This window comes from Macaca nemestrina, chromosome 1, assembly GCF_043159975.1.
Source record: "Macaca nemestrina isolate mMacNem1 chromosome 1, mMacNem.hap1, whole genome shotgun sequence".
NCBI classification, from domain to species: Eukaryota; Metazoa; Chordata; class Mammalia; order Primates; family Cercopithecidae; genus Macaca; species Macaca nemestrina.
This window is the reverse complement of record NC_092125.1, coordinates 166,796,465-166,814,890: the sequence shown is the minus strand read 5'-3', so window position 1 is coordinate 166,814,890 and position 18,426 is coordinate 166,796,465. Positions and strand designations below refer to the sequence as shown.

The 18,426-nt window shown below is 33.7% G+C and overlaps 1 protein-coding gene across 1 annotated transcript in view; it reads right to left on the bottom strand.

Moving 5' to 3' along the window:
• Positions 1-428: 428 nt before the first annotated feature.
• The window catches only part of DNAI4 (dynein axonemal intermediate chain 4), a 106,619-nt gene continuing 88,621 nt past the window's right edge, over positions 429-18,426 (bottom strand). Inside the window, 4 exon segments of the mRNA XM_011770531.3 lie at positions 429-1,814; positions 9,476-9,632; positions 11,698-11,924; positions 12,689-12,787. Coding sequence (XP_011768833.1) covers positions 1,764-1,814; positions 9,476-9,632; positions 11,698-11,924; positions 12,689-12,787 — 534 coding nt within the window. The 3' untranslated portion in view covers positions 429-1,763.

Below are 18,426 nucleotides of genomic sequence, written 5' to 3'. Positions count from 1 at the left end.
ACCAGCACACTAGGGTGTGTGTGTGTGTGTGTGTGTGTGTGTGTGTGTGTGTAAGGATAACATAAGATGGCTAATGGCAGGGCAGAATTCTTACCCAGTTCTTAAAAATGTGTGGTAAACAGAGTTTACTAGTAAAGATTCAAAGCCAGTCTATAAAGCAAGCAAAATAATTCCTTCTGAAGTCCCCAGGAGGAAAGATATTAGACTAAAAATTTTATGCCGATCTATAACTATGAGAAAATCACTTAAGGCTGCAGAAGCAGGGGTGAGAAGGGTAGAATAAAATAGGTTCAGTGCTTTCGGATCAGTTGCCCAGGATCCAAAAAGAATAGCTTTATTTTATATGGAGTCTTGAAGAACAATGGGGAAAACATGAATAATTTGTAAAGATCAAAAGTACATAATAAAAAGGAACACATTTTTTTCAATTAGATCAAGTTTTTATTTTATTACACAAGGTGTTATGGAAAGTCCAATCTTTCAGAGAGACAAAAACAAAGATAATCACAATGACATACCAGTGGAAAATTTATAATCCTTATAACCTGACCTAGCCTCTAAATCCATGTAAAATTTGCCTTGCTTTTGTTTAAAGGATGGCTCCAAACAAATGGAGATTATGAAGCAATGGATACTTGTAAAAGGTAGTTCCCACTGTTGTATTGATTCCAGTCTTGGTTTTATATATATATATATATGTGTATGTGTGTGTGTGTGTGTGTGTGTGTGTGTGTATGTGTGTGTATATATATATTATTATAATATATATATTATTTTTTTCAGAGAGTTTAGTGAATTTCATATGCCCTATCCTCTCCTCTCCATGTAGAATGCTTTATAGAACAGCCCATAATGTCCTGTGGTCTCAGTTAAACCCAGGATTTGTTAAAACAAACTGCATAGAATAGCCTGTTAGCAATGAATATTTGGAGGAGTCACTGCTCCCCATCTACACTCTGATTTTCACAACCTTGCTCTAGAACTCTTCATAAAATAACATCCTGATGTGGCCTATAGATCAGAGACTTTTTATTTTCTATCTGGGTCCACTGAAGTCTGGGCTTAAAATCCAGAGCTGATTCTGGGCAAACAGAGGAGAGTACCCTGTTGTGTCCCAGATTAATTTTTCTTACTGAATTGGGAATGTGATAATCACTGGCCAAACAACAAAATTCTGATATTTACTGTCATATATTTTGCTTGCCAAATAGTCTAACAAAGCTCTATAGCTTCGTCTCTTAGTTCTAAGAGGATAAAATGTTAGGTACAAGAATCCACTATTTTCATCAGACTAAAAACTACGTAATTATAAACTCTGGAAAACACAGCCTAGAAAGCAGCGCCTGGAAAGCAGAAGCTTTAAAAGTCAATAGAATTGTGTGTTATAAAGATTTTAGTTTAAGCGGTTCTAATAATTTCCAAGTTTCGCTTCTATAGGTATAATAATTTTCTAACTCATTTAGACATTATATAAGAATGTACATGTACTCATATGTACTTAAAATATGATCAAGAAGTATAGTAGTAATATCTTTAGAAAAATTAAGAAAATTCCACTGAAACTCTTAAGAATAACTCTTAGATCACAAACTAATCAAATATCTCTGAAATAAAAGTTCATTAAATTTAAATTAAGTGGAAGTTATACATTAAATATTGTTTTCTGAAATCAAAATCTGGTGTACAGTACATAATACAGATTATTGGATATTAAACAATTCCTTTTTTAAAACAACTATAAGAAAAATATTAAGAATGATGAATTATGCTGGTTGATTTGACTTGGATCCAAGCAAAGTATCTATTATATCTCCCTGAAAAAAAAAAGAGACACACAATTACAATGCAATAAAATGCAAATTAAAAGGTAAAGTAGTCTTTAAAATGCCATTTAAAATTTATAAGTTAGTGATACACATATCCAATAAGATTGTAAAAGGGAAACAAGCAAAGGTAAGTTTAAACAGTAATGGTTATTTCCTAGTATAAACCTACTCTTTCCATGAAAGACTCTTTTTTTTGAGACAGAGTCTTTCTCTGTCGCCAGGCTGGAGTGCAGTGGCGCAATCTCGGCTCACTGTAATCTCCGCCTCCTGGGTTCCAGCAATTCTCCTGCCTCAGCCTCCCAAGTAGCTGGGACTACAGGCACGTGCCACCGCGCCCGGCTAACTTTTTGTATTTTTAGTAGAGATAGGGTTTCACTGTGTTAGCCAGGATGGTCTCGATCTCCTGACCTCGTGATCCACCCACCTTGGCCTCCCAAAGTGCTGGGATTACACGTGTGAGCCACCGCGCCTGGCTGAAAGACTCTTTTGATGAATTCTGATAAATAATTTTATAAAGATTCAGTAAGAAGAAAATTTTGGCAGCTCCTATTTAGCCTTAATGCTTAAGCCTAAACTTTCTCATTTATAAAGTACCGGTTAAACTTACTGATATCTTAAGTTCTTCCCTGATCTATTAATGCTTGACTTAGAGAGTAGAACTTCTCAATTTCCATGTGGGTTTTGTTATTTTTCACTTAGTGGTACTGATATTCGTACTAAAATGGGTAAAATGATCATATATAAGAGGATGAAAATCAAAGATGGGAGGTGAGTTTTTAAGCAAGACAGTATAGTGAAAAGATAGGAACTGGAAGCAGAAGAGTTTCTCTATCACATAGTAAATGTAATCTTGAGAAAATCATTGAACTCTTTAGATAACGTAACATAAGTCAGTTCATATTTTTTAGCCTATACTATGCTATCTTTGGCACTTCCCCATCATTCAAAGTCCTGCACGCCAAATCAGTTGCCAAGTCCGTCAATTCTAACCTTAATATGTTTCTCAAACTCATCTCTTTCTACTTCAGTTTCTCACTTGGGCAAATGTAAGAGGTAGCTACAAAAATTTGTTCAATGTTGTATCCTTAGTTCCTAAAACCAACCCCATCACATAGTAAATACTCAGTAAATATTAATACTTGTTGAATAAATGAATCAACAGTTTATTTCTTCTGCCTTCAGTGTCTATCATCATTAATTTCTTACATATATTACAGATTCATGTTTCTAAAACTCTTTTTTGAACATTTCAGTTATCTTTTTATTTTTCCTTCAATTTGGAAAAATGCAAACAGCAAGAACACAGAGAAAAACATGGTAAACACTTGTATAATGAACCATAATAGTAAAATTAGTATCCAGGAGGGATTCTCCACAGGCTGCCTGCAGAAAAGGAGTTGCTTCTGTAACTCACCATTGAAACTGACTTCTCCCAAATGCTTATACCATAATTCTCTACAGCTCAAGACTTAGACCACCAGCAATCCTCATCATGACAGTAGAAGAGCTGGTGCTTCCCCAGTCATGAATGTTAATGCAGTGGTAACTCCTGCCAACAGTTAGCTACATCATAAAGTTATAATTGCAAGCCTTGAATTCCAGTCTCCTGTTCATGCCAGACATTAGGCTGGTGTTACCACTAACCATGAACCCTAAGCTAGTAGGACAGGGCTGGAGCGAACCTTTGGCCATATCCTACCACAAAAATATTCTAGTCCTTGCTCTCATCAGGAAGGGGCCAGAGTTTCAGAAATCATGTCACTTAAAACCTCCAGAGGGCCAGGCATGGTGGCTCACACCTGTTAACGCCAGCGCTTTGGAAGGCAAAGATATGAGGATTACTTGAGGCCAGGGGTTTATGATCAGCCTGGGCAACATTAACAAGTCCTTGTCTGTACAAAAAATTAAAATAAATTTTAAAAATTAAAAGTTAAAAATATTAAAAGTAGCAATTAGAAAAAGTGATACTAACTTTAGTCCTGAAAGACACTGATAAAACATAGTTTCCTTTGTATACCTCCTAAAACTGTTCTTCCCTTTCCCTCACGTCCCAGGGGTAGCCTTTATGCTAAATTTGGTGCACATCTTTCATATAGAATGAAATCATAAGGCTTCCAAAACTCTGATTCACTCTTGGTTAAAATTAATGAAAAAATTATAGGTCATAATGCTACTTGACAAGATATCTTGGTAGGAAATAATGTTTTTGACATTAGCAACTTTGGAACTTCAAATTATTATTATGACTATAATTCTCATAAGCTAAGAAAGAAAAGGTATATCATTAACATTTGGCTGTAAGTAACAAAAAAAAAATCTAATTAATGGTTTTTTGTTGCTGTTTAATCTCCCAAAAACTATAACCCAAAGCCTTTCAAATATAGTGACCAAAAACATGAAAAACATACTTGTATCCAAAAATTATATTTATTTACTAACATATGGAATTGATTTGTTAAGAAAATTATTCTTACCAGCCTTGAAATAGCATGGGCGCGCGCGCGCACACACACACACACACACACACACACAGATTTGCCAAAAATGTTCAGATTCTCTAAGCTTAGCTTTCTGCTTGTAGAGCATACTGTTCAAATTAAAAGATAGCATAACTAATTCAAATCCAAACACAAAAATGAAGCATTTTTCTTCTATATTCCAGTCTATATTTTATACTTTTACCAACTATAAATGTGTCTACTAAGAATATGTTTTTATTTTTGTGTTTAAAATAATACTTGCATATAACATATTGTACTTACCTTGTTGAAATTTGCTTTTATCACTCAACACTGTTTTTTAAATTTATTCAAAATTTGTCATATTAACACATTAAGATATAGGTCATTTAAATCTCTGTATTGTAGTTACACATGTGAAAATGTCATATTTTATCTAACCAGTTTTCCACTGATAATCATTTGGGTTGTTTTCAATTTGTCAGTGTACAAACAAGGCTGCTATAAACATTGTTTTCTCATTAGCATGTTTTTCACACCATTGCCCATGAGTTGAACAAAGCCCTAAAGATGTATAAAATCTGGGCTAGGCCTGGTGGCTCACACCTGTAATCCCAGCATTTGAGGAGGCTTAGGCGGGCAAATCACTTGAGTCCAGGAGTTCGAGATGAGTCTGAATAACATGGCAAAACCCCATCTCTACAAAATATACAAAAATTAGCCAGGCATTGTGGTGTGCACCTGTAGTCCCAGCTACTTGGGAGGCCGAGGTGGGACAATTGCTTGATCCCAGGAGTTTGAGGCTGCAGTGAGCCAAGATCAGGCCACTGCACTCCAGCCTGGGCAACAGAGCGAGACCTTTTCTTTAAAAAAATAAATAAATAAAATAAGGATATAATCTAATCTAATCAGATGGCATTTAAACATCTACAAAAGTTGTAATCCTACTGAACAGGAAAACTGTAATAATTTAGAATTTAATGATACAGTAAATCAATGAATTGAAGTCAATCAAGTGATCCAGCAACATGGGAAGGGTTGCAGACTTCCGTGAGATGACGGAGGACTTAGGTAATGTGTAACTAGACTTTAGGAGACATGGGCTGGGAGACAAATGCATTGGAGCATTGACAAATCAACAGTAAAACAGGGCTCAGGCTGGCAGCTAAGGTAGTTAGGTAAATCCCCTTATATGTTCACAGTGTCAGGCCTCATTCCCTGGCTAAAATCTTAAGTCAAGATGCATCTTGGCTAGCTGTGAAAATAGTCTTCAAAACTACTTATAATGTTATTCTTTTTTACCCTGAGAAGAATAAACATTGTGCACAAAAATGATGCAGCAAATCAAACAGGTAACTTTAGTATTTTCTGCATTAAGGAATTTATATAATTTTAATATTTTAAATATTCATTATGTATATGAGAAGTTGCCATATTGGAGTGTCTAACAGAAACATTTGCTTCTTATATAAATGTGTAATTTGGGTAATTGATTTAGACTTACAATCATGGATTGAAATCTTACCAATTTGTAAACAGCATTGGAACATTTAAGAAAATATAGTATTCATCACATTTTTAATTTACAAAATTAATAAGAATTCCTTAAGTATCTGAGACTTGTTTGTCCATAAGAAAATTGAAGTACTTAAAAGTCCAATATATTAAATTTATAAATGAGAATTAAAATCTTTAAGAAAATTTAATTAAGTCGCAAAAACTCACTTAGCATGTATTAAAATCTGCTAGACTTAAAAAGAGAATAAGAAAATATATAATCTAAATGTAACAACTTAAGATGAACTGTTCATTTTTTGTAAATCTTATATCATTTGAATATGAGTTTTTAAAATCAAAGTAAACTGAATAATCTTTTGTAAATAGAAAGGCTACCTTAGGGAACATTAGAAATAAGAAATAAATTGGCTGGGCATGGTGGCTCACGCCTGTAATCCCAGCACTTTGGGAAGCCGAGGTGGGCAGATCACCTGAGGTCAGGAGTTGGAGACCAGCCATGGCGAAACCCTGTCTCTACTAAAAGTACAAAAATTAGCCAGGTGTGGTAGTAGGCGCCTGTAATCCCAGCTACTGAGGAGGCTGAGGCAGTAGAATCACTTGAACCCTGGAGGCAGAGGTTGCAGCGAGCCAAGATCATGCCACTTGATTATACTTTCTTGAATATCTATTGTCCCTTTCTTAGAAACCATGTCTTTTGCTTGTGTGTTTGTTCATTCAGATAGTCATTCAGCATTCACTGAATGCCCATTGTGTGCTAGTACTGCGCTAGACACTTACATATATGTCTCCAAGGGGCTCAAACTAGTAAGAAAAATAAGTATTCAAAATATTCCAACTTATATTGATAGATTATTGTCACACTTGACAGGATATATATACACACACACACACACACACATATATATAAATATTTATAAAATACATACACACAAATACATATATACATTCGATGAAAAGAAAATAATCAACATGCCAATACTCACAGATTTCTCTTCCACCACTATCTCCAACACACAATAACAAAAATTTTAAAACAACTCAAACAACTCAATTCCCGCTTCCAACCACCGCAAATTCAGAGTTTATGGGCAAGTTCTTAGAGCTCTTGTGAGATGGACTAAGAGAAACATAGAGTTTTTTTTTTTTTTTTTAAAGATGAATTTAGGCTTTGAGGCTACATTTAGAATTGGAGGCTTATGGACAAAAGAAGAAAAAAAGATTACTATAAACTATGTATTTGGATTCACTTAAAAATTTTAAGAGATTTGAATAAGAATGGAATTTTCTTTTAATTTCTTTTGGCCATTGAGCTGTGCATCTTAGGCAAGTTTCAGTGTGGAGATAAATATCCCAGTACCTGTTAAAATATCTGACACTCAATGAATGTGTGAGAAATGAAAAAATGTTTAATATCACGAAAAAGCCATTAGGATTACATTCCTCAGAGTAGACTAAAATTATTATGTAAGAAAACCAATGCGTTTTGTGAAACAAATACAGATGGTATGGAAAACAGGTAAGTAAAAGGAAAAATATACATCTTATTGGTTCTGTTTCTCTGGAGACCCCTAACACAACTTCTTAAATAATAACTGTCTTTTAACAGAATAATGTTTTTATGCAAATGAACCTCTGGAACATAAAATTTATCCAAGACTCCACCCCTAAAACTAATAGTTGTAATACAAAGCATGTTAATTTTTTTCTCTAGTTTTTCAATGCATATTTATTCAACAAGCATTTATTGAATAACTACTATAAGCCAGACACTACTAGACCATGGCAATACAACCCAGAACAAAAGAGACAAAAATCACTGTTTTCATAGAGTTAACATTCTAGGTGTGGGACACAGGCAATTAACAAAATATATAAATAAATTATGTTATAATGCATACATAAATTTATATATAAATAGATATAAAATGCAGAAGTAAGTTTATGTATATTCAAAGGTGTTAAATGTTATTTAAAAAATAAGTCATGAAAGAGTATTGAATAGGGGGTGTGAAAGATAGTAGAGGTTGCAATTTTAAATAAGACGATCAGGAAAGACTTAACTGAGAAAGTGACACTTGAGCAAAGATTTGAAGTAAGTAAATAAATAAGCCCTGTGAATGTTAGGCTGGGGAAATGACAAGCATTTTATTGATTTACTTATTTAACATTTGCAGTCCATATGGTTGGGACAGAACTCTACCTCCTACATGTGACCCAGATCTAATCAATCATCTGATTTCCCTGGCCACATTTCCTTCTTGTTGGATATTTATGTTGTTCTGTTTTCCTTTTCCTTTTCTTTTCTTATCTCATGAATAATGCTATAATTTATTTTATTACATTTATAAACATTTCTATAGGATAGTCTCAGAAGTGCTAGTTAAAAGGAATCAGTATTCTCTAAACATTCCCTTTTTTTTTTTTTTTTTTTTTTTTGAGTCAGAAGTTTGCTCTGCTGCCCAGCCTGGAGTGCAGTGGCGCCATCTCAGCTCACTGCAACCTCCGTCTCCCAGATTCAAACGATTCTCGTGCCTCAGCCTCCTGAGTAGCTGGGACTACAGGCACCCGCCACTACACCCAGCTAATTTTTGTATTTTTAGTAGAGACAGAGTTTCACCATGTTGGCCAGGCTGGTCTTGAACTCCTGACCTCAAGTGATCCACCCGCCTCAGTCTCCCAAAGTGCTGGGATTACAGGCATGAGCCACTGTGCCCGGTCTTCTCTAAACATTTCTAACAGTCTTGATTCAGATTGTCAAATTGCTTCCAAAAAGTTATACCGATTTCTATTCCAACCACCAGTATGAGAGGACTTATCAAATGTTTGCCAGTACAGAGTAGTCTTATTAAAAAATTATTTTTAAATAAACTTTGTAAATCTGATATGTGAGAGTGCTATTTGAATTTAATATTTTATCTTTTAAATTATTAGTGAGGTTGGATTTTAAAACATATCTACTAGTCATTTTTTGTGAATGACCTGTTCCTGACCATTGCCCATTTTTTATTGAAGTCTTGCTGTTTTTTCATATTGATTTGTAAATATTTTTAACATATTTATCATATTTGTGCTAATATTTACCAGATTATTGTTTATAATAACAATGTAAACACAAGAAACAGAGAAAAAATGAAAATTTTTAATTGAAAATTGAAAACTTTTTAAAAATAATAGGCATCTAATGACACCGAGTTGTTTGTCAAAGTTCGACACAGAACTTGGGTATTGAAGAACGTGGAATAAGAGAATAGGATAACGCTAAACCAACAGAAATAAATGCCCATTTGAGGAACATTGGAAAATATCTAAAAATACAATTATTTTATGTAACAATCTTTTAATATATGAAGTAAACTTCTTTGACCATCTTTCAAAATTATTAAGTCCCAATTACATACTAGGCACAATTTTAGGTTCTCCCATATAATATTTACAATTATTTTGCTCACCAAGATTATTATTCTCATTCTCTTTTACAGATAAAGAAGATGAGGTTGAAAAAAAAATAACCCTAATGGGTACCATGTCTAGAAGATAGCAACTGTTGGAATTTATGTTCTTTTATTATATTACACTTAAGATACTTAGGAAAGGTAAATCCTCTGCATGCTACAAAAGTATATCTGAATAGAATAATAAAATGACACAAATTTTTTTACTCTTGAGTCTCACCCGGCCAGATTCCAAAGCAGTAGGCATATTTCTCAGTTCATACACAGAAACCTGTCCATCACTGTCTCCTACCAAAAGGCAATCTGTTTGTTTGGCAAAGAGAATGGTTGTGAACTTGATTCCAGGGTTAGCAGTATTCACAATCAGAGGGTCCAAACTGTAATGAAATATTTTATTTGTAAATTCAATTGTTATATTAATATGGTCTTTTAAATAGACAAAGAAAAATTTGAGATTTTTTAAATTAAATGTAACAAAAACCATAAGCCTATTTAAGTGTTTCCAAACTCAAAATAACTGTTCCTCACTCCTTAATCAAAACCTTCATTTCTTCAATGAACTAATTTCAACCAGGTAAATTAAAGTACTTCACAATTAAGATGGGAACTCATAAATTTAAACTTTTGTGATGGTTAATTTTGTGTGTCCACTTGGCTAGGCTATGGTACCCAGTTGTTTGGTGAAACATCAGTCTATTTTAAAGGTATTTTTTTTTCAAATACAATTAATATTTAATTCACTAGAATTTGAATAAAGCCTATTACCCTCCATAATGTGGGTAGGCTTCATCCAATTAGTTGAAGGTCTCAAAAGAAAAGACTGATATCCACCCAAAGTGGAATAAAATTCTACCTGCAGAATGCCTTTCTTCTCAAGACTGCAACATGACTCCTGCCGGAAATTCCAGCCTGCCAGCTTGCACCGCAGATTTCATATTTGATAGGATCCACTCCTTAAAATAAATGTCTCTCTCTCTCTCTCAAGAGATAGATATAAAAATAGAGATATATAGAGACAGAGACAACAATAGATGTAAGTACATACATCTTATTGGTTCTGTTTCTCTGGAGACCTCTAACACAACTTCTTAAATAATAACTGTCTTTTAACAGAATAATGTTTTTATCCAAATGAACCTCTAGAACATAAAAGTACATTTTGAACAAGAAGTTTTCCTAGTCTTCATTATCTAAAGCAATCTACCTAGGGTCCTCAAAAGAAGAGAAGTAGCAAGTTTGTATACTTCTTTTAAAAATGTGTTCTCCTGGGAATTACAGGTTTTCCAGAAAAATTAAAATCAGAGGTGGGATTATTTAAGCCGCCACTGTATATATTAGTCACCTCATACTGGTAATCCTTGATTTTTGGTTCATACTGTTTTATAGAACAAACCAGGACAAAATTTTAAAATTACTGAATTATAATTCCTAGCAAAAAAAATTCTCATGAAGAATAAACCCATTGAATTTGACATCATTTCTTTCAAACAAGAATTTATTTTCTTGCTGTTTTTGCTAAAAACTAACATAAAGATATAGTATAATTTCCAATTGAAAAAGTAGAACCATTAACCTTTTTATTCCAACATTGTATTAAGTTTCCATATTAGGAAGAATAAATTAATTTAGATAATCCTCTAATAACTTTGATGTAATATGTTAAATCAAAAATTTTAATTAAGTTCATACCCCTTTGAATATGTTTTGAAACAAGGTAAGAGCATAAGTAAATGTTGCAAAAATAATTATTTTGTCCCTTTTTTCTATCATAGAAAATTTTTAATTAAAAATGTAAAAATGCCTCTGTATGTTTCTCTAAATCAGGCAATGAATAAGAACTCAAGATAGCTATTATATCCTATATCGTCCTGTAAAAGTTTGAGGAGATGAGTAAGGTAAACTACTTTCTTTATTCTTTTTTTTTTTTTTTTTTTTTTTGAGATAGTCTCACTATGTTGCCCAGGTTGGAGTACACTGGCTCAATCTTGGCTCACTGCAACCTCCACCTCTTGGGTTCAAGTGATTCTCCTGTTTCACGCTCCTGAGTAGCTGGGACTACAGGTGCATGCCACCACACCTGGCCAGTTTGTATATTTTGGTAGAGACGGGGTTTCAGCATGTTGGCCAGGCTGGTATAGAACTCTTGACCTCAAGCGATCCACCTGCCTCAGCCTCCCAAAGTGCTGGGATTACAGGTGTGAGCCACTGTGCCCAGACAAAGTAAACTACTTTCATTCAAATATTTTTAAAATCACATACGGTATAAATAATTAACATTAATATAGCATCCTGGTATTATCTTTATTCATAAAGGACTCTTATAAACTATTACTTCTTTTAAAGTAACTACAGTACCCTCTAACTGGTGTCAAAGCTATCAGCTATAATTTACTTTGAACTGCTTCTACTGTAAATTTACCCAAGAAAAATAGTAACACTTACGTGCTGATATGAAGGTCCCAAATCTCCACCCTGTTCTCATTTGCAGCTGCAAATATATAGGATGATTTTGGAGACCAGGCAACATCGTAAACAACAGAAGTAGTTGGATAAAAACTCAAAAATGGCTTGACATTCTCCTGTTGCCATATAATAACACCCCAATCTGCAGAACAGCTTAAAAATACATCATGACAAAATGGATTCCATGTCACTTTATACACTGGACCCTAGAAATAAAAAAAAAATACATAGGTAAACAATATTTAACATCATTTATTTTAAACTTGACTAGCAAATTAAAAATGCTAAGATTTCTAGATTTTCACACAACTCATTATTGTGTGGGCAGTATTTTAGCTGAGAATAAGATCATAGATTGAATCTTCCCTAAATTATTACATTTAGAAACATAAAAATATAGTTGCTACAATATTCACTAAATTTAATACATATTATGCATACTTTGAAAAAATAAAGAGTATTAAGAAAAGAAAGAAAGGACGGAGAAAATGAAAAAAAAAGTGTCTGAAACAATCATGACAAGATGTACAGCCAGGTGCAGTGGTGTTTGCCTGTAGTCCCAGCTTCTTTAGAGGCTAAAGTGGGAAGATCAAGTGGAAGATAAAGTGGAAGTTCAAGGTCAGCCTGGGTAACAGTGAGACCCATCTCTTAAAAAAAAAAAAAGCTATAGAGACTAGGTATGGGTGAAAGACAATTTTACTTTAGGATCAGCATGTTATCATAAGCAAAGTCTTTTAGAAACAAAACTTGTGACTTCCAAAACTTTCAAGAAGAAATCAAGGATATCTAGAACTCAAATAAAATGCCCTGTACATTATTGGTGGTTTCCATAGAAGAAAACACTTAATTCAAGATGGTATTTTTAACTCTGAAGTTGTAAATTTATTGCATATTACATATTCTTTGTATAATGGTACTATTTTTTCAGAAATACAAAATAAATGTTCCAATCTTCTATAATTAAACTAACCTTATGTCCTCTGTAGGTATTTAGGTATTGTTCATTATATGAACAAGAACATTTGTGAATATGACCTTCTTCAGTGCCAGCCAAATAGATATTTGTGTCCTACAACACAGAACATCGAAATGCATTGGCTTGTGATACATTAGTAAGCGTCATAAATAGAAGATTAGATATTTCTGGATCTATTAAAATCAATTCGAGAACCCAAACTAAAAGCGCTATCTTGAATATACCAGTCTTGTCTTTTCCTTTTGTCATGATTTTATAATAATCAAACTACCTGAAAGACTACTGTGCAAAAGAAAATATAAATTGGTCCTTTGCTGGAATTAGGGTAGCATTTAATATCCTGTCTGGAAATTACATAGAAAAACACTGGCTTAAAATAAATAAGAAATTTTCTAACATTTAGTGGTACCTGACAATGGAACTAGCAGTCCAGGGAAACAGTAAGTGCTCTTTCATTACAACTTGTCAAAGAAAAGACAGATACACACTTTTGAACTACATGATATTAAAAAAAAGAAAAAATTAAACTATATGATAAAGTATAATTTCTCCCAAAGTGGTATTACCAATACATATTCCCAGACAGTCCTGTATAAAAGTTATCTGACTCACATTCTGTTTGACAGTTGCTTACATCAGAAATCTTAAATGTTGCCATTCTATTAGATGTAAAATTATATCAACCATTTTTAATTCCTATTTATTTGAATATTAATAAGGTTGAGCACTTTATGTTCATTGGCCACTTGTGTTTCCTCTTCTGTTTGTGTCCCGATCATTTTAGTAATAATATGTCTTGTTATTTTCCATTTGTACAAGTTCTTCATATTTTCTAGAATCGATTGCTTTGTCTATAACATGTTATAAATATCTTCTCCCAGTGTATGACTTATCTTTTTATTTTCTTTTTACCGTCTTTGATAAACATAAGTTCTCATTTTCTGTTATATTTAGCATTTTTTTGTGCTTTAAGAAATCTTTCCCTAACTTAAGGTCCTAGAGATATTTTCCTACATTTTCTTCTGAAAGGTTTTTGTGTATGATAGGATAGAAATCTAATTCCTTTTTTAATATGGATACTTATTATTCTAACACCATTTATAAGTGGTCATTTTTCACTAGCGATCTTCAACGTCATTGTTAAAAGTTGGGTTTCCCAGGAAATAAACTCTGACATTTCATGCCAGAAGTGTCAGGGAGTGCTCTCAGGAACAACTTCTATGTAGGAAACAGGAATGGGCAGATATTTCAGTTGAGCCGTGACGCAGTTGCAATCAAGGGCTTAGTCCCAAGTATAAGAAGCTATGGAGAAAAGATGGCCCTTCAGAGTCCTGTCTCAAGATAAGGAAGCCAGATATTTTATAGATGCCCCCTTCAAGCAAGATGTTAGACTCAAACCTAACCATACTAATAATCAAACTAAGTGTAAATGATCTTGGCATCATAATTAAAAGGCAGTGATTTTAAGATTGTATAAAAAGGCAAGACCCAATTATATGCTACCTACAAAAAAATTTAAGTATAAAGAGATAAAAAGGTAAAAAGTAAAAGCATAAAAAATGATAAACCAGGCTAACACCAGTTAAAAGTAAGCTGGAGTGGCTACACTAATATCATACTAAGTAGATTTCAGAGTAAAAAAAAAAAATCACAAGTTATAAATAGGGTCATTTCATCGTGATAAAGGAGTTAATTGATCAATAGGACATAATAATGCTAAACATATGTATGTACCTAATAAGAAAGCATCAAGATACACAAAGCAAAACTGATAGAATTACAAGGAAAAATAGACAAATCTACAATTATGGTTGGAGACTTTAATATCTCTTTCTCAATAATTGAAAGAAGTAGGAAGAAAATCAGCAAAGAGAAGTAATCTTGAACAATATTATCAGCCAATTTAACCTGAATGACATTTATAGAATATTCTAACTAAGAAAAGCATAATACATATTTTTCTCAAGTATACAGGAAATATTTACCAATACAGACCACATACTGGGCTTTATAACAAATCTTAATAAATTCAAAGAGTTCGGTTTATAAAAAGTGTTTTCTGTAATTATGGTGGGATTGAATTAGAAATTGGTAACAGAAAAGCCTTTGGAAATCTGGAAAATAAATAACATGCTTAATATCTGGAAATAATATCTGGAAACTAAATAACATGCTTCTAAATAACCCATCCATCAAAGAAGAAATCAAGGGAGAAAATTGGTCATTTGAACAGAATGAAAATGAAAATGTAACATATCAGAATTTTGGGGATGCTGCTAAAGCAGTACTTAGGAAAAAATTATAGCACAAATAACTACATTAGAAAAGAAAACAGTCATAAATCAATGACCTCTGCTTTCATTCTAAAAAATTAGGAAAACAAGAGCAAATTTAAACCAAAGTAAAGAAAAGAAATAAGGATCAAAGTGGAAATCGATGATAAAGAATACAAACAAAATAGTGAAAACTAATTAAGTCAAAAGCCATTTCTTGGAGTTCAACAAAATTGATAAACATAAGTCAGACTAATCAGGAAAAGAGAGAAGACACAAATTACTAATATTAGGAATCACAGGGCAATGTCATGGCTTATACCTATAACCCCAGCACTTTGGGAGGCCAGGGCAGGAGGATCACTTGAGCCTAGGAGTTTGACACCAGCTTGGGCACCATAGCAAGATTACACCACTACAAAAATAAAAATAAAAATAAATTAGGCCAGGTGCGGTGGCTCACGCCTGTAATCCCAGCATTTTGGGAGGCCAAGGCAGGTGGATCACTTGAGGTCAGGAGTTCAAGACCAGCCTGGCCACTGTGGTGAAACTCCATCCCTACTAAAAAAAAATACAAAAAATTAGCTGGGCATGGTGGTGCACACCTGTAATCCCAACTACTCAGGAGACTGACGTGGGAGAATCGCTTGAACCCAGGAGATGGAGGTTGCAGTGAGCCAAGATCACTCCACTGCACTCCAACCCGGACTACAGAGTGAGACCATGTCTCAAAAAAATTAAATTAAATTAAATTAAATTGAATAATAAATTAGCCAGGCATGGTGGTGTGTGGCTGTAATCTTAGCTGTTTAGGAGGCTGATGTGGGAGGATAGCTTGAGCCCAGGAGTTCAAAGTTACAGTGAGTTATAATCATACCACTGCACTCCAGCCTAGGTGACAGAGTGAGACTCTGTCTCAAAAAAAAAAAAAAAAAAAAATTAGAGGTGAGATTACTATATATTCCACAGTTATTAAAGGATGCTAGGGGGATATTATGTCAATAAATTCCACAACTTCGATAAAATAGACAAATTCCTTAAAAGACACAAATTACCAAAGCTCACTCAAGAACCAATAGATAACCATAATAACCCTACATATATTAAAATTTGAATTTGTAGTTAAAAATTAAAAATCTCCCTACAAAGAAAACTCCAGGCCCAGATGGTTAATTCTATTAAGTATATAATGAAGAACTCATACTAATTTTATGAAAATTATTTCTAAAAGGAATTCTGTGCAGACATGATTACCCTGATAGCAAAGTCAAAGATGTCACAAGAAAACTATAGATCAGCCTCTCTTCTAACCAAAGATTCAAAGATTCTAAACAAAATTTCACTATATCAAATTTGCTAGTATATTAAAAAGGGTAATAAACCACAATGAAATAAAGTTTATTTCAGGGATAAACATTCAAAAATTAATCAATCTAATTCACCATATTAACAACCTTGAAAAGAAAAACTATATGATCATCTTTATACATACGGAAAAGCATTTAACAAAATCCAACATCCATTCTGAATAAGAACCACCCAGCAAACTAGGAATGTAATGGAACTTCCTCAATCTAATTAACTGCGTCTACAAAAAGCCTTCATCTGACACCATACCTAATAGTAAAAGACTAAATGCTTTTCCTCTAAGATCAGGAACAATACAGATATGCATGCTTTCATCATCTTTACTCATCCCTGTACTGGAGGTTGTAACCAGTACAATCATACAAGGAAGAGAAATAAAGGCAACCAGGTTAGAAAGAAAGAAGCAAAACTGTTTTTATTTACAGACCATATGATCATCTTGAATTCCTTATGCCAAGGACACTTCAGGACACTAGACTAGGTTTTTTTCAACCAAGCGTTATTGACATTTTGGGCTAAATAATTCTCTGTTGGGGACTGATGTGCACTGGGAGGGTGGTGGCTGCCTGTACACTGAAGGATGTTTAGCAACATCTCTGGTCTCTTCCCAGAGATACCGGTAGCACTTTCCCACCCTCACCTCAATTCCTGACAGCTGCAACAACCACAAATATCTCCAATCATTGCCAAATGTTCCCTACTGGGAAAATTCTCCCCTCCCTGCCCACATTGAGAACTACTGTTCTATAGTCAAAGTTAAGGTGAATTACAGGAATTTGATAATGAAGGAAGTTAGAAGATGGCTGTAGTAATTAAAGTAAAAAATAAGAAAGGTCTGAACTGCATTAGCAATAGCAGGCTTGGACTCGAAGGGATGGGACAATAAAATTTAAGTATCATTTGGATGATAGGGTAGAATAGAGGAGTTCAAGTCTTGGTTTGCATAATGACGTAGATGATGGTGTCACCAAAGAGATGATCATATTACATGTAACAGAAAACATGGAATACATGTTCTGAAAAAGCCTATCACAGTGGCTGAATTTTCTGATTACAAAGTATCTCCAGATTGATAGAGAGTACAAGGATGGTTACTAGAGGCTGGGAAAGGTAGTTGGGGGTAGGGGGATGGTGGGGATGGTTAATGGGTACAAAGAAATAGAATGAATGAATAAGATCTAGTATTTGATAGCACAACAGAGTGACTATAGTCAATAATAATTTAATTGTACACTTTAAAAGAACTAAAAGAGTATAATTGGATTGTTTGTAACACAAAGGATAAATGCTTGAAGGGACGGATACCCCATAGTCTATGATGTGATTATTATTCATTGTACGCCTGTATCAAAGCATCACATGTACCCCATAAATATATATACCTACTATGTACCCATATAAATTAAAAATAAAAAACAAACTATCTCCAGATAAAGAAAAAGGAGGACTTCATTAACTGTGCTCTGATTTGATTCTCGGTAAACATGAATTTAAGTGGTCTTTCTAATCCCCAAATCCTGAGAGTCACCATGCGAATTGAAATGTAGAAGACTATATATAAGTGGATTCAGTTTCTGTAAGTATGATAGAGCAGCAGAGTGGCCAAGTGGGGCAAGGAGAGGCACTCAAGTTAAGCACAGAGTTGTAAAGAGAATCTTTCCATAGTTCCTCAGAAATATATACCTCTCATCTATCTAGCTGCAAAAGCAGATAAAGATCATAGCATAGCCAACTGGAATGTACCATTCCACCTTAGGTTAGCAGTTAAATCTGTGCTTATTTCTTCACTTACAAAGCACAATTTAAAAAAATCTTTATTGGAATATAATTCACATATCACATAATTCACACATCATATAATTCACACGTATCAAGTATATAATCCAATAGTTTCTAGTTTGTTCACAGAGTTCTGCAACCATCACCACCATCAATTTTAGTTTCATCACTCCCAAAAAAACTCTATCATCATTAGTAAGTCATTCCCTACTTTTCCCTCCCTCGTCACCTATTCTTTCACCTGCATCCCCTAGCCCAGACAATCATTTATCTACTTTCTGTCTCTAATATATTAGGCACAGTATTCATTAA